General features: G+C 47.3%; 1 protein-coding gene across 3 annotated transcripts in view; it reads right to left on the bottom strand.

The window, feature by feature from the left end:
- Positions 1–5,889: 5,889 nt before the first annotated feature.
- CTNNA3 (catenin alpha 3) overlaps positions 5,890–16,630 on the bottom strand; it is a 382,123-nt gene continuing 371,382 nt past the window's right edge. For all 3 annotated transcript variants that reach the window (XM_056494515.1, XM_056494512.1, XM_056494513.1), the window contains exon 18: positions 5,890–11,417. In XM_056494515.1, coding sequence (XP_056350490.1) covers positions 11,130–11,417 — 288 coding nt within the window. In that variant the 3' untranslated portion in view covers positions 5,890–11,129. The remainder of the gene's footprint in view (positions 11,418–16,630) is intronic.

Here is a 16,630-nt window from a genome sequence, read left to right as displayed (position 1 = left end):
AAGGTTGAAATTTCTTATTTGACCTGCTGAGTTTCTTTAAATTAAATTTAAAGGGTAATGGATCAGGAAGATATAAAAAAAAAAATTCTTGTTTTCTCTGGAGTGTTTCTGGAGAGATGCTGATGAGTGAGGAGTCACCTCAGCAGACAGCTCAAGCACTGATCCACAGGGACATGCAAGGCTGGATTAGGGTTAGGGACACTTGGGGGTTACATCTTCTCTTCTGCCGCCTGCAGTCACCCTCTGGAATCTGCAGATCACCTCTGATTCTGCCAAACTCTGCCTGTGCTGCTATTTCCCTATCCAGTCTTTATTCAATAAATAACATAAAAACACTGGCTGTGGGACATGGGTTTTAGTAGAGGGTGGTTACAGCTGGCTGTAGTTAGGTAGTTCTAGAGCAGTACTTATTTTTTCTTATGCAAATTTCCTAAGTATAGTGCATTTGCAGGCCTTGTAAAAGTCACTGTTATAGTACATGTAAGCTGTGCTTTCACTGTCTGAGCCTCCCATCTAATGTGCAGATCTGTGGAAGCTGCTCCACTTCCCACAGTAAAATGTGTACATTTACAGGCTCCAGAGGAAAAGGCTGTAAACAGGAGCACACCCCTTAGACACCAAGGTTAAAAGTCGTGTCCTGTCATGGTGTTCATTTGGTTTGTTTGTTTGAACTCACTGTGGGACAGCTTTGAGAAAGCAGAGTGTTTGTCAGTGCAAGTCAGAGGAGAGCTGTGTCCTGTGCTCTGGAGCAGAATTTGGGCTGGGAGGTCTGGGGGCTGTGAAAGCCCTGCTATGACAGTGACACCCATGGGCAGGCCCTGGCTGGAAGCTGGAAACCATGTAAAATCAGCCTGCTGTGCTTCATCCCCATCTTCTCTAGTTCACACTGAGATAAAGAGAACACTATGTTTATTTGGTTTTTTAGGCTGGCATGAACAGAATTTGTAGTGTTGCTTCCTATACTTGCTTAGATTAATGAGAAATCTAATGTAAACCAACAAAGTTCTGAGTTTATAAAGACAGTTTGGAGTTACCTGTCTTGCACTTTCAGTGCAGAAAAAAGTAGATTTTTTAAATAATAATTCAAAACACCACAATTGTCTCTGTTTTTTTAATCATAGCTTCAACATACAAATTGCCTTATTAAGTATTTCTTGTAGTCAGTCTTAAACTTCTGAGAGAGTTCTCAGCTGCAAGTACTGTATCAAAGCAGGACAGAATAAGTGAATACATACATATTTCTGCAAAAAAGTAAGTCTTTCTGTAGAGTTAGAAATCTGCCTTCAGTACTTTCTCCACCTTCTCTTGTATGTGGCACCCAAATTCAGCTTGTTAAGGAGTGCTGACATATGAGAGCTTTCCTTTCCAAGAGTGTTTCAGTGTTTCCCTCCATAGAGAAGACTGGTATTATCTGGCCTTCTGAACCAGCAATTCTGGTTTCTGAAGCAGAAAATTGAGTTTTCTCCTCTTCACTGTGAAGAAGCCAGTGTGTGTCTCATATCCACGCTAGACTGTCCTGACACAGAGTAGCAAATGTGAAAATAGTGTGTCCAAGCACCCAGGGCAGCAGAACACAATTTTCTAGCAGAATTTCTATCAGATGCAGGTTCTGATTCTTACTCATATTGAGATACCTTTCAATTGCTCTGGGAGTGCCAGAGTTGTCCCTAGGTGTCCCAGAACACCCAGCCCCCTGCACTGCAATTCCCCCCATCCTCAGAGCCCTGCCCGGGGGTTTCTGGGTCCTGCTGCTCTGGATCCTCAGCTGAACATCTCCTCTCAGTCTAGTGTTAGTGCTGCTCCAGGTGCTGAATCCCTGTGGGCAGATCAGGAGCTGTTATTGCCCCAGGGCACAGGGACCTTTGGGTGGAGCAGCTTTCCTGGGGAACTGCTAGAGCCTGCCCAGGAATGGAGCCTGCTTCTCCTGCTCAATGTTCCTCAGCTTCTCCTTTGTTTGGGTTGGGATAAGAGGCAGAGAACAGTGCCCTGGGGCTGGGATAAGGGCTGCCAGGGGCAGTGAGTGTCCCAGGAATGACTCAGCTTAGCTGTGACATTTACTCCAATGCACTGTGTCACAGCCCATGCCTTCCTTGTGTCCTAGCTAAAGGAAATAAAAGTAACTAACTGGAATGTTGATTGTATGGAATCTTGCACAAATATGACATTTACTTGTTAAATACTGAAGAAATTTCAATCTCTTTCTAAACACCAAGTACTTTGACCTCCTCCCATCTCCCTCTGCTGTCTCTTGCCCTCTCCAAACCAGGCCAGTTTACTGTTTTTATTGCAGTCTGTTCTCCTGTCTTGCTCAGAACTTACTGTGAGCTGTGAGAGCACTTCCCTTTTCTCCAGCCATCAGTGAATCACCAGTGTGCAGCCCTGACACATCACAGGAAGCTTGTGTTCCCTTATGAGGGATTTCATCAGAGGGGTTTGGTTTTATGCTGCTGTTCTTCAGCTGAAATAAGTTCTCTTCTGTTGTGTGCATGTGAAACAGGGTTTGGAATAAACTTCATTCTGGGGAGAGTTGGAAAAATTAGCATGGTGCAGATGAGATTTCCTGGAGCTTAGTTACAGTAGGGAACTGTTAAGTCATCCCAGCAATGGTGGAGTGAATGCAAACTCTCACAAGGAAATATGGAGAGCAAAACAGCTTCCCATGTAGCAGGGAAAATGAAACTTGCCTTTTAAGGCTTATGGAGTAAAAAAAAAAAACTGGTTGCAGTGGCAAAATCAGTTTTGCCTTAGCTTTTACATCAACTTTGAATGGCTTTACAGAAGTGAATTACATACATTCTTTTAATTACATCACTTGTGTTGCTTTATAATAAGTCTCAGGCCAGGTGACTTTCCCATGATCATACATTGAAGCTGAGAGAGGAGTCTTAAATTGTACCTCATACTCTGGACAACAAACAAGTTCCAGTGCAAAATTTTGGTACAAAAGATTGTTAAAATGTGTGCATGTTACAAACCACAGTCATACCATATTTTAACCATTAAATGTACCATAGATGTGGTTATTCTGTGTATTCTTTGTGTGATGAACATGGAAATAAATGGATGTGGCCAGAACTTATGGGCACAGAGTCACTAGCTCCATTCATGTCCAATCTCCCTCCTCCAACAGTATGAAACACAATAGGGTGAATAAAGGTGGTGGTTTTGCTACTGTACTGCAATGTTAGCACAAAAATCAATTTCTTTAGCTTTGGAGATGCCAGGTGCCTTCTGAATGTGGTATTTAGTGATCCTGCAGAGATAGTGAAAAAAGTGAAAGGGATGTCAAGAGAAAATCCATCTGTAGAGGGAAAATCAATGTTTTTAATTCATTTCAATTTCTCATTTTACAAACTTCATTACATCCAATTCTATTATAAAAATCCACTCTCTCAATATAGGAAATAATTGGAAGAAGAAAGCTCAACTGGATTAGAGAATTAATTTATCTAAGTCTTAAAATGTTTCTGGGTTTTTTCAATCAGATATAACAAAATTACAGAAGCTCATATTATCAATCCAGATACAGTCTCATGCACAAAAGATTTATCCAAATAAGTAATTCTGGTCTGTACTTGTTATAAATTCATGCTGAAGTAATTCATCACCCCACAGCACAGGGATTTCCATGTTAGCAGGAGTTGGTAGGGATGATGTGCTGCCAGGCTGCCTGTTCCTGAGCAGCTCCCCTGCTGGAGTAATGCAGGCTGCCCTGGGCAGCAGGGCATGGCCCAGCAGCACACCAGGGGAGATGGAAACTTGGGATTGAGGGAGTGAACACCGGCTTAGTGCATTTAATATCAGTCCTTGTTAGGGCACTTGCGCTGCTCTCCTGCACTGGAATGGGTGTGTGTGCTGGGGAGGGCTGGGGCAGAGCCCGGGCTGCTGCTGCTGCTGGGGCAGAGCCCGGGCGGCTGCTGCTGCTGCTGGGGCAGAGCCCGGGCTGCTGCTGCTGCTGCTGCTGCTGCTGCTGGGGCAGAGCCCGGGCTGCTGCTGCTGCTGCTGCTGCTGGGGCAGAGCCCGGGCTGCTGCTGCTGCTGCTGCTGGGGCAGAGCCCGGGCTGCTGCTGCTGCTGGGGCAGAGCCCGGGCTGCTGCTGCTGCTGCTGCTGCTGGGGCAGAGCCCGGGCTGCTGCTGCTGCTGCTGCTGCTGGGGCAGAGCCCGGGCTGCTGCTGCTGCTGCTGCTGCTGGGGCAGAGCCCGGGCTGCTGCTGCTGCTGCTGGGGCAGAGCCCGGGCTGCTGCTGCTGCTGCTGGGGCAGAGCCCGGGCTGCTGCTGCTGCTGGGGCAGAGCCCGGGCTGCTGCTGCTGCTGCTGCTGCTGCTGGGGCAGAGCCCGGGCTGCTGCTGCTGGGGCAGAGCCCGGGCTGCTGCTGCTGCTGGGGCAGAGCCCGGGCTGCTGCTGCTGCTGGGGCAGAGCCCGGGCTGCTGCTGCTGCTGGGGCAGAGCCCGGGCTGCTGCTGCTGCTGCTGCTGCTGGGGCAGAGCCCGGGCTGCTGCTGCTGCTGCTGCTGCTGGGGCAGAGCCCGGGCTGCTGCTGCTGCTGCTGCTGCTGGGGCAGAGCCCGGGCTGCTGCTGCTGCTGCTGGGGCAGAGCCCGGGCTGCTGCTGCTGCTGCTGCTGCTGGGGCAGAGCCCGGGCTGCTGCTGCTGCTGTGCACAGTGGGCTCCTGGGCACAACCAGCCTGGGCTCTCTGAGCCCCTTCCCTGCAGAGCACATCCCAGGCATTGCCTGCACCCTGCTGCCATTGCCATGGGGAGCAGCAGGCACTGCTTCCTGCAGCTTCCCTGCAGGGCTGTGTCCCTGTTACCTCCTCACCTACCACCTGAGAGAGGAATAAATGGCTCCCTCCGAGGTTAGGAATTAAAATGCAGGTACAAGCCTGATGGTGGCTGTGCTTCTGGAGAGAGCTAAGCTCAGAGATCACAGTACTGGATGCAGAGTACTGTGTCTGCAAAACTCAGGGACAGTAGTAAGCAGTGGCAGAGAGGTGGCTGAGGACTTTAAAACACTTCTGATAGTTCTCAAGAGAGAGCTGGTTTCCTTGAGGCCCCTGTAAAAGAGATTGCAGGAGTCCAGGGAATGATTCCTGGTTTTAAAGGTGAAATCTTGTTTTCTTTTATGACACATGCTTTGCCATCTGTTCTCAGAGCACACAAGTGTTTTGCTCCTAATCCCTGTTTTACCCTCCCTTTAGGCATCAGAATCTCTAGGCATGACAGTGGGCAATTAACACAGCTTGCCAAGACAGCTTGGCACTTGAATGGAAAAGGTTGGAGTCCTACTGCCAGGGAGGTGGTGTGGGAATGGTGACAATTAGGCTCAAGCTGGTCAGTGGATCTTTTATTCATTTAAGGAGAGCTAACTACAAGGGAAAATCTGTCTACAAAGGAAAAAGAGAGATGTTAAAGAAATAGGGGAGTTTATCTCTCTGTGTCCCTCAGGTCACACAAGCAGGAGGGCATGAGCAGGCTGGATCACACTGATTTCCCAGGACAAAGAAAAACCTTTCACTCCAGAGGCAAGGATGGAACTTGAGTACATGTTGGACATGTATAAATAATAGCAACGCTAAAAGCATTGCAAAGTGATCTGAGTGCTGTTCCAGCTCACCTGCTTCCAGCAGGGTGGCCCCTGAGGGTGTTTGTTATCCAGGGCGTGGGGATGTGTCAGTCCTGGATGTTGGAACAGGCAGGAGGACACTGGCACATTGAAGCTTTGCTCCATTACACACCCAGCTCCAGGGAATTGTAACACAGTCTGGCTTGTCACTGGATTTCCAGACTGAAGCCATTTTCTGGGAATATCCAGAGCAGGCAGTGTCTTGCATACAGGCTAAAAAAGCAAAAGAGAATAGAGAAGGCCTGGGACAAGAGGAGTGAGCACAGAATAGTTTGGCAGGTTTGAGACTTGAATTTCATTCCACTGACAGGGTTGTCTACACTCAGTTTATTTTTAGCCAAGATTATGGGCTAAATTCACAGTAAGTGCTTCAGATGGAATCTCTGGGATGGATACAGTCACTGAAACATTAGTACATTTGTATATGCTGAATTCAGTCCAGAGAACAAGAGGTTCTTCCAGGGGGGAAATGGGGAAGAGTAGTTGAAGGACAGGATGCTGGGGGAAGTGAAGCATCTTAGTCATTCTTGTTAACATAACAACTGCTTGTCTTGAAATTATATTGGCTGGTGTAATGCTTGCAGCTAGACAAAAATTATTTCAGTGATAATAGAGCTCATCCTAAGCCAAAAAGTTTTCTCATTTCCCTTTCTTTTTATAGTGTAATAAGTATGAATATCCTATTCAAACCCTTCAAAGGTTTGCATACATAATTATTCTATGCTTATTTTTAATTGCTGGGGGCTTAAGTTCCACTTTGCTTTTTGACTGACTAGATGCAGTTGCTATACTTTTGCCATAAGATGCAGCCATTTTTTCCTTGTCAGATTAATTCAAAAGCAGAAAATTGAGGCTGACTATATGAGATGCTGCATCTTTATAGGATAAAACATTCATGTGCTTCTGTGTCCTTGCTATGAATTCTAACAACTTTAGTTTACTGGTAACTAAATGTTACAGAATTATATAAATACATTTAGTATATCTGTATATTTAATTACATTAAAATAATTGCATTATGTTACTCATATTTTATGATGTGTTATAACAGTCATTACTAATATGTGTTGTGATAGATCTAAAATACATTACAGGTAAATGATGTAATTGTATAAACAGGTAAATAAGAGAGGGTTGTTTTTCTGTCAGCCAAGGGCCAAGAAGCCCAGGCACTGAAAGGGCAGATGTTTGCAGTGTGAGCCTGAGGCTGCCTCTCTGTGTTTGCTGTTTCTGTGGCACCTGTACAACCCATACAGACTCTCAGAATGGTGGGGGGCTGGACTGGACCTTGAAGACCATCTTGTCCAACACTTGCCACTATCCCAGGCTGCTCCAAGCCCCATCCAGCCTGGCCTTGGACACCTCCAAGGATCCAGAGGTATCACAGCCTCCCTGGGCAACCTGTGCCAGGGCCTGCCCACCCTCACAGTAAAGGATTCCTTCCCCATATCTAACCTGCATTTCCCCTCTTGGAATTTGTACCCAAGGTAGGAAGTAGCAAAGCTCTAATCCTCTCTTTCCTGCCCTCAACCTGCTCCTAAGTGCAGATGAGCTAAACAGAAATTTTGCAATGTGCACCCAGATGTTCTCTTAAAGAGACTGATGCAAACCTTCCTGACAGCAAGTTGCACTGGTGGTTTATTTACTTCTTTTCACCTGAGGTTCTGAGGACCAGGCACCCAGCAGGCTGCAAAGCCCCAGCCCTCAGTGGTGCCTGAGAGGACTGGACTAGGTTTGCAGAGGAGTGGAAGGCAGAATGGAGCCTTTAGAGCCTTTTGCTGTTTTTTGCCTCCTTGGAAAGAGCAAGGGGTGGGGTGTTGGCAGCTGCTCGAGTCATGTGCTGCCTTCTATGAAGGTAACAGAATGCAGCAGGAATCAGCTCTAAATCGGCTCTAAAGTGACCAGGCTGGTCAAAGATGGGAGAGGAAACATGGTCCTGCACAGGGCATCTCTGTGCTCTCCAGCCTGTTTAACACGGTCATTTTCACCCTCAGGAAGCAGAATGTGAATATTTCCTATCCTGTAAAAAGCTCCTTAAAACATAAAACTGTTAGATCTACCTCTTGCAGTGCAAGCTTTCATCTTAATTACTGCTTTTAGGCTGGAGCCAAAAATTAGTTCCTCAGCTTGCAGTTCCTTGGACCACAGCAGCACATTGCTCCTGTTGATGAGAGACATCAGGGGCGTTAAAGTATTGTCATGGCTTGTTTGCATTTCTGCTTTGGATGTATTTTGTTTTCCTTTGTGCCAAGGAAGTTTCCAGTGAGTTGTGGTTTGTTATTTAAAAGGTGGTATCTTTCAGTGCAGCACCACTTCCAGTGCACAACACAATCCATGGCTTGTTAATTAACACTGCCAGGGCATTTTCATCCCTTGACAAAGTAGTTGTGTAAAAACCAAGCCCACTGATCACCTTGGGGAGAGAGAGAGTGAAGGCAGTTCTAATGATCTCCCAGGGAAAACAAAGTGTGTAGCATCATCAGCTTGATCTTTAACGATTATTTAATTACTCTACTCATATGCTAAATTGCCTCTATGGACAGAATCAGAGGAGTGCTTTGTTCTGTTGTGTCTCTGTTCCCAGCCCCAGGGGCATTAGGGGTTCCAGCAGTGCCACCCTGGCCACACTCACCCCTTTCCCTCCCTGCCCTTTCCAGCACTGGGCATTTGTTCTGTTCTCTTTCAATCCAGCCTGAGGCAATGGGTTTCTTTATCTCATTCCCTGAGCCTCATATGCTGCATGTCCCCCAGGTTCAACCAGGAGCAACACACAAGGGATTAGTAATATCTGGAAGCAAAAACAGTTTTTACATAGAATTTTATTATCTACTACTCATAAGGAGTTAATTTTTATTTTTTGTCAAAAAGTAAACTTCTAAAGCCTCATGGAAGAACTTGCTATATAAACATACTTTTCTCAAATGCTGCAGTTGTGGACTCACAGAAAATAAAGAACACAAGCCTTTCAAAAAGCCCTGCAGGACTTTGGAAACACCATGCCAGACTTGATGCCAGGCTCCTAGTTGTGTTCTTTAGTGGAGATGCAGCTGTAGAGCTCCTCTAGTGGTACCAGGCTATGTTGGGAGAAAAAGTACACAGGCTGCTTATGGAAAAAAAATATAAAAATTCAACAGCTGTGGGATTCATGGAAATGACACAGAACTGTCCTTTCAAACTAATGGGCTTCAGCAATGGGACTCTCACTTTTCAGTGCTCTAGTGACAATTTTCAATACCAGATTTCCTTCAGACATCATCTCACTTTGCTCTGTAATGTGGTCACGGGAGAGGCCAAGGCAGGCTAGTGAAGCACTGGGAGCTGCTGAGGTGAGGAAGGTGCAGCTGTGCCAGGCTGGGAGCAGCTGAGGGCACCTGAGGGGCACACACAAACTGGGGAGAGGCTGCCCTGCAGGGGCTGGGGAGATTGCAGGGTGAACGAGGAGCTGCTTGGAATAAAACTTGCTGAGCAGTTCATCCTGCTCAGGATTGTCCCTGGGGCAGGGAGTGGTGGTTCCCTGCTCCCCAGAGTGGCTGCTGGGGGCAATGAGCTGGGCTCTTTGCAGCTCCAGCACTGCTATCTCTGCCACCTTAGCCAGGAAACAACTTTTCACTGGGAGTTCAATTTGACCAAAGATAAATTTAGTCTAGATTTAATTATTGTTCCTTTGGCTCTTCTCAGCAATCTGCAGTGGGTTTTAAATTCCCTGCTCATTTAGAGGGTGGTTTTTGTGTAATAAATTGCTTTGTTGAGGTCCAAGTGGCACTGAGCATGGCCAGGGTAAGGGCAAGGCTGGCAGTGCAGGAGGAGCAGGGAATGAAGCACAGGGTGCTGTAGTGACACTGGGGCAGGAAAACCTGTCCCCTGGAGCAGCTCCTGGAGCTTCAGACACAGGGAAAGTCCCACAGCACTGCGGGCAGCCTGTCGGGGGGTGTGTGCCTGTTTACTGACAGTGTGATACCGAGGCACTGCTCACAATGACTGACACCAAGGTGAACCTGGACACAGCAGGGTTTCAGGGCAGTCACACCCCCAGTGCAGCTCCCCTGCTACCTCTGGAGTCCCAGGAGGAGCAGCAAAGGCAGCAGACATGAGCAGCATCTTGATGCAAACATTCTGGAGGGAGCTGGAGTTGGAAATAGGTGATTTTCTTTCCAACTTCCCCTTTTGTTCCATTTAACTGATTGCAGCGTTAGGGAGGGTGGAAGAATGGTCTGTAGAATTTTTAATTCACAGTTAAATTAAAGTTTTAATTCATAGCACTTACAGTTTCACAGGGTTTCATAGCCAACAGCCTAGAAATTGTCCTGGCCCAGCATCCTGAGCTTACAGAGCAGCCCCCAGAGGAAAGGCACAGCCAGGGTTATTCTGGCTGCCCACTGGGGGCTAGGTCAGCCCTGCTGTGCCAACATGGTAATACATGACCTGGAGCAGTGGCCCAGAGTGTGGAGCCATCCCACAATGGCAGTCTCTGCTTTTCAGGGAGCCCTTTCACCCCAGCAAGTGCAGAAGGCTGTGCCAAAGGAGCTACTGAGCAGCCAAGCAAAGACATCTTGAGTAACAAATGGAGCCTGGGAAAAACTCATGACATGGCAAAAGGCAAGTTAGAGCCTTCAAAAAAACTAGTCTGAGTGGATTTCAGATTTGAAAGTATTTAGAAAAAACCTGTTTTTTCTTAAGTACATTGCAGAGGTCTGGCCTAGCAGGATTTGCCTTCATTGCACACTTGGAGTGCAGCCATTCAGCACTCAGCAGCACAATCCTGTGTTTAGGACTCATGTCAGAAGTAACCTCATTCCCTTCAGCTGCTTTGGAAAAGTCTCCCATTCCTAAGAGTCAAGATAAATGTATTTCACACATTGATCTCAGGATAATGATTTATTTCAAGGTTCTCCTTTGGTGCAGCAATTAGGAAAGGTTTTTATTGTTAATGTAACAGCAGGAGTTATTGGGACTTAGGGATGAGAGCAGGGAGCAGAACAGAGATTCCTGCTGGTGTTTCCTTCTGAAGAGCTGTCACCCCTGCTGGCTTGCACTTTTTTATTACATGTTTGCATCCATGTTGATCCAACACTGTGTGTTTCACCAAACCTTTTCATTTCCCAGGCATGGTCTTGGCCAAGGACAGGTGTGGATGCTCAGTCTGGAGGCAGGTTTGGGGCCCAGAGCCTGGCTCAGCTGAGCAGCCCCTGCCCTGCTGAGGGCTGAGCTGGCCAGCAGCAGTGTGAAACCCTGTGTCACAGAGCAGAGCCACTGCAGAGGGGCTCCAAGGCCTGGGCAGTGCAGGATGGCACTGGGCTCCCTCCCAGTGTGCAGGCACCAGAGCCTGGCACTGCAGGAGGAGCAGCATTCTGTTCAACTGCCTGCTTCTAATCCAACAGCACTTTCCAGTCATTTAGGCAAGTGTTATCTTACAGATTTAGAGCAAAATGTTAACATATAGAATTATTAAATAAGTGGGGGAAAAGAGGAAAAATCATTGGAAATTCAAGATAGGAAGACACAGTGACAAAATATTAGACTACTTCTCTGCCTCTGAATTCACTCATGACTTGCACAGGATGGATTCTCTTCTTTGCAGAACCTTTTCTGACAGCAGCATAGATTTCTTCTGGCTTCTCTCTTTTAACCAGGGGCTTCTTCTCTGGAGCCTTCATTCTCCACATCACAACTGGATGTCGTGGGCCAGTAGGACTCTGAATCTTGATAATCTTTGTGGATGCAATATAGGACATCTTCACTGTCTGCACCACAGAATTCATTAAATTTTTGGCAGCCTGAATGAGTGAAGTGACGCTGTCCAGCTGTAACAGCAAACAGAAACAGCAGCCTAGAAGTCAGTGTGCTTTTAATCACAGTAGGCACAGGAATAAACAACAGTTCAAGATTACCCGAGACTAAACCATAATTTCTGTATTTTCCCTTTGTGTTTGATCACTGTACTCCTGGTCTGCTGCTCAGATTTACTGTGATGTACAGAAATTCTGCTGGTGGGGTATGTAAATGTTTTGAGAGATTATGCTAATGTTTTGTTTCTTTAACAGGAATTCACTATGCCTGTCTGCAGGGTCCTATTGCAATTACTACTGATGGGTAATGAAACCAACTGGAAGAAGAGCTGTGAGAATGTGACCCCTTGCTTCCTTTGAGCACTAGGTAAGGCCTCCAGCTGCTCCTGTCACATTGTCCCACAGGTGCTCAGGAGCAGTGCTGGGATACTCTGAAGACTCTTTGGAAACACCTCTGAACTGGCAAAAAACCTTGCAGTTAATACAACACACACTGCTGCTCTCTGGAAATGCAAAAAGAAAAAATAGTATCTGGTTGAATGCACAGATATGTGTGATGGCAGACTGAAATTATCTCAATTTCCCAAGAGAAGGTGTAAAATCTACCAGCTGGCCTCTGAAGTTCACTCCCTGCTGCAGCATGTGAACTTGCTAGGAAGGGCTTGCTGGTCTGTAGCAGCCACGTGGTGTCTGCAGGGCACTGCTGCCATGAGAGGGCAGGTGGTGAGGCTGGGGGCTGGGATGTGTGACCTGAACCAGCCCTCAGAAGCCTTGGCCCTGCAGCACAGCTTGTGTCACACACTGATGTGAACCCCAAAGCAGGTGCTGCCCCCCAAATCTGGAACACTTTTTATACATCTAACATGTCTGAAACAAAGCACTGCCCAAAGCTGCAGGCTGTGGGGAAGGCTGTGCTCAGAGTTCCTGCCCCACACTGCCAGTACCTCTGCAGCACAGCCCTTTCCCAGGGACAGCCTGGAGCTGCAGCCCTGGCTGGGGCAGCTGAAGGGAGCCTGGCCACAGCTCACTGCTGGCTGCTGCCCCACGGTGCTCACTGGGGCAGGACACAGCTGCATGGGAACAGCTTCCCTTCCTGCTGACTGAGCACTGCTTACACACACACACATGGCAGCTCAATTACCTCTTGTTACCTAGAACAGCTGACACCACCATCATCCTGACAGCTTCTTCACAGCTCTGAACAACCTTACACCCCCACACACATTAACAGTCCCTTTTCCATCACTGGCATAGTAACACCACTCTGAAGCTGCTGGGACAGAGGAAAAGATGGTCTTGGTTCTGTGGCAGATGGTGAAAGACTTTAGAGGAAGTTTTTTCCCTGAAGTTTCTCAGTGGCTGCAGTGTGTGCAATTGCTCCACCTTTTTTAAAGCTGCTGGATGATTTGAGGCATGTGAAGAGGGGGTGGCAGGTTGGGCAGGAAATTTCCTGTTTGCTTGGCAGGAAAAAGGCTTCTAGAAGAAACTGGTAGCATCCAGGCAGGATGCTACAAAATTTCAGCTGTTCTTTATTGTGTGTACTGTGGAACATGGGGAATGTTGAGGTTAGCACTAGGACTTGGCTGGCCTTTCCTCTCCTGTGGAAATGGAAGTTACCTCCTCCTTGTGCCCCCTGCAGCTTCCTCCACAAATGGGCTGTGGAGCAGTCCAGGGCTCCTCCACCCCACCACTGGCATGAAGAAAACTGTGTATTTGATGTTTTTTAAACTACAATCATGGGTATGTACTGCAAGCAGCAGCACAACTTGAGGGGTGTGGTGAGGCTGTCAGCGAGAAGCAGCCGTGTCAGCCCCGCACTGCCGGGCTCTGGGGGGGGACACCTGCCAGCTGAGCAGCCACAGCCTGACCCAAAGCCAGCTGGAGAGAGCTCCAACTGCAGCGCTGGAAACGCTGAGCAGCCACAGCCTGACCCAAAGCCAGCTGGAGAGAGCTCCACGTGGCAGAACTCCCCTGCCCTTGGCACCCAGGGGAGCTGAAGCTCTGCCATAGGCACAGGGGGTGCAGGCAGCTGGCCCCAGGCTGTGAGAACAGCTCTGTGTGAAAGGCAGGGACCCAGAGCAGCACAGCTCTGAGCTGGGCTGAGTCAGGGCAGCACTGAGGGCAGGGACACAGTCAGTGCTGCCCTCTGGGCTGTCTGCCCACAGCACTGGCTGTGTCCCACAGCTTCCTGATGTGTGTCACATCTGCCTCCTCAAGAGGAAGGCTATGTGGGGTGGGGTATCAATTGCATTCTGAGTTTTGGAGAAGCTTTTAGATGTTCTTAGATGTGTACTACAGATGCTAACAATCAGGCCATACATTTAATCTCCTTTTTTTGGCTGTAGAGAGCAGCTGTTTCTCTACCTCAGTGCCAGTAACACTGTACAGTTTGGTGGAAGTCTGTTGTTCTATAAAACTGATGTACTCAAGAACTTTCTTCACTTGGATGCTTTTATCTCCTATATTCAGCAGGCTCTTCAAGGTCTCATATCCAGGAAAACCCAAGAAATGAAACTTGGCATAAGTGAAAGACTGATGAAATATTCATTGAGCATTTAAGTTCATTTCACTTAGAGAGATGTAGCTACAAACTCTTCAATGCACAGCAAGTGGTACATAAAGATTCACTAGCAAAACAAACCAACCAACCAACCCCACACTAAAAGCTGTTTTATTCTTGCCTAACTTCACTTTTGCTCTTTCAGCATTTTCCATGGAGATGCCATGCCCCAGCCTCCAGATTTTACAGGTCTGACTGTGTGAGTTAAGACAGTAATTCATTAAGGGCTTTATGAAAAATGTCCCTTGCCATTTCTTTCCTCACCTATCCTGTGAGCATTAGTATTTGGCTGCCATTGCAGAAGGAATTCAGAGTTATTCTGACCACTGTGGTTTCACACTGGGGTGAAAGGCACAGGATACAGAGCAGATGGCAGCACTTTGGAAGGAAAAATCCCCACCCCTTATCAGGCTGGCAGCACTCTTGCTGAAATCCTCTCCAGCACTTCTGCTCCTCCTCTGCAGTCAGTCCTGAGAGCAAGAGAGCAAACTCTCCACTGAGTAACAAAGCTGAAGGAAAGGTTAAACAAAACTGCATTGTGGAATGTTGAGGCAGCTCCTGCTCTGTGGTCTGTGTGGCTGTGCAGGTGCTGTCCCCTTCCCTCAGGCAGTGCCAGACCAGCCTGGAGCTGTGCACTCCAGTGTTCTGTGAGACAGGCAGCCCCAGCTGGGACCCTGCACTGCTCTGCTGGGAGGGCTCTTGCACTGTGTGCAGGGTTTGCTCTTGGAGGACACTTGCATTAGCTGGCTGTTTACAATAGACCAAGCCCTATTTACAGTTCAGCCAGATTTGGGTTTTCCATGCAGGTGGAAGCTGAGAACTGAACATTAAATACAGAGTTTTTTATCAGTGTTTGAAGTCTCAACTTAAAATTCTTTTGGAAACAAGGTCAGGAATTAAAAATTGATTTTAATTGAAACACAAGGTTCATTAAATACATTCCTAGAAGCAGATTTCCTTTGGTACACTATGCCAAGAGACTAAGACTGCATTTCTATTTCTTTGACAGCTACATCTGAAAGTAACACAAGTTCTGCATTTTCATGGAGAGCAGTGAGTGTCTGAGTACTGCTGCATTTCAGGTAAGGCGTCCTTACCACATGGTGCTTTGATTTTAATCCTGCTTTTTCACTAGGTCTGGCTATTTGCTGGTTTTAATTCTTGTATGGTTCTTTCACTAAGGTTGCTATATAAAATAGTCATTTAATCCCTTGGCATTAACAGCAGCAGAACAATCCAAAGAGGTGAATTATTTAGAGTGAAACCTGGACTGTTGAAAGCACTGGAGTTTTTGCTGAGCCTTGGCAGGATTTTACCACCCCCTACTTGCCTGGTGTTCTGAGCCTCCCTTTCCCCCACTCAGAGTGGGATAATTTCACTGGGTGCAGTGAGATCCTGCCCAGCAGTGTTCCCTCAGCTCTGCCCTGCTCTCCCTCTGGGACACTGCACAGATCTCATCCCGTGGCTGTGGCCTCAGGAGCCCAGCCCACTGCTGCTTTGCTTCCCAGGAGCTGAGTTCTCCTAGGAGCTGCCTGTCCCATTGGCTGTCACTGTCTGTGTCCAGCCAGTGGCTGCATTCAGCACCTCAGGGGCTCTGGGCTTTGGTCTGTGCTTTACCCATTGTTCAGGTGGGGAAATTGAATCTAATGGACTAAAAACTAACCATTACCAGAGTCTGCTTCAGGCTAAGCAGGATTCAAAGAACTTAAAGTGAGTTCTATAATTAGCCCAGGCCGTGTCCAAGTTCAATGATAAACAACTTACATTAAGGGCTGTGAAATTGCTCCTGTGCAACACCATAATGGAGCAGATGCTTAGCCAGGCAGATAGCTCAGTCCCTCCCCAGTGCTGCTGCTTGCACTTCCAGGGAGGATTTTAAAAAAGGAATCTATTTATTTAAAAACAGGCCCCTGAGGAAAAGAGAACAGTGGCTTAATATAAATCCTTTCCTTGCTGTTGAGGACAAACAGTTTGTTGCAATCATCTTTTACACACACTGAGGCTAGGAACTATAAGATACATCCTGATTTTGCTAATTACCAGAGTAATTATTACTAGGAAAAGTTAGCTGTCCTTTGGTGTACATGACCAGAAATACTTCCTACTCCTTTAAATGAGTTTTTCTCACTAGGTGCCGTTTAGAAAGCAATAGTAACTGAGCTCTCTGTAAGGAAAATCTATCCCTTGCTTGGCTTCCCAGCAAAGCACACACCTGCCAGTGTACACTAGGCAAAAGCAAGAAAGGTAAAGTGTTACTAGATAAAAAAAAAAAAACCAAAACAGAGTGAAACATTTCTGTCAGTTTTCAGCAGAAGAAAACTTGTGTCAGTTCTTGGGGGTTAATGTCAGCTTTTAGAAATTGAGCAGCTCGGTATTTTCAGAGCAAAATTCTGAAATAAGTCATTGCATGCATGGTGTGAGGCCCTACAGGTGCCTCCCCTGGCCACTCAGACAGGACTGGGAGTTCTCAGAAGTGCCAAGGACAAGCAGCAGCTCAGCAGGAGCAGGAGCTGTGCCCTGGTGCCAGCCAAAGGCCTGGGGCAGACACCCTCCCTTGTATTTTCTAACTCCTGGCTCACTGCTTTGCCTCTGTGTTTTCACCTGTGGTTCAGCCTGCAAAGTGGAACACATTCATTGCAGTGTCATGCTGGAAACTTGTGATTTAACA

This window comes from Oenanthe melanoleuca, chromosome 6 (genome assembly GCF_029582105.1).
Source record: "Oenanthe melanoleuca isolate GR-GAL-2019-014 chromosome 6, OMel1.0, whole genome shotgun sequence".
Lineage (NCBI taxonomy): Eukaryota > Metazoa > Chordata > Aves > Passeriformes > Muscicapidae > Oenanthe > Oenanthe melanoleuca.
This window is presented reverse-complemented; position numbering and strand designations above follow the sequence as displayed.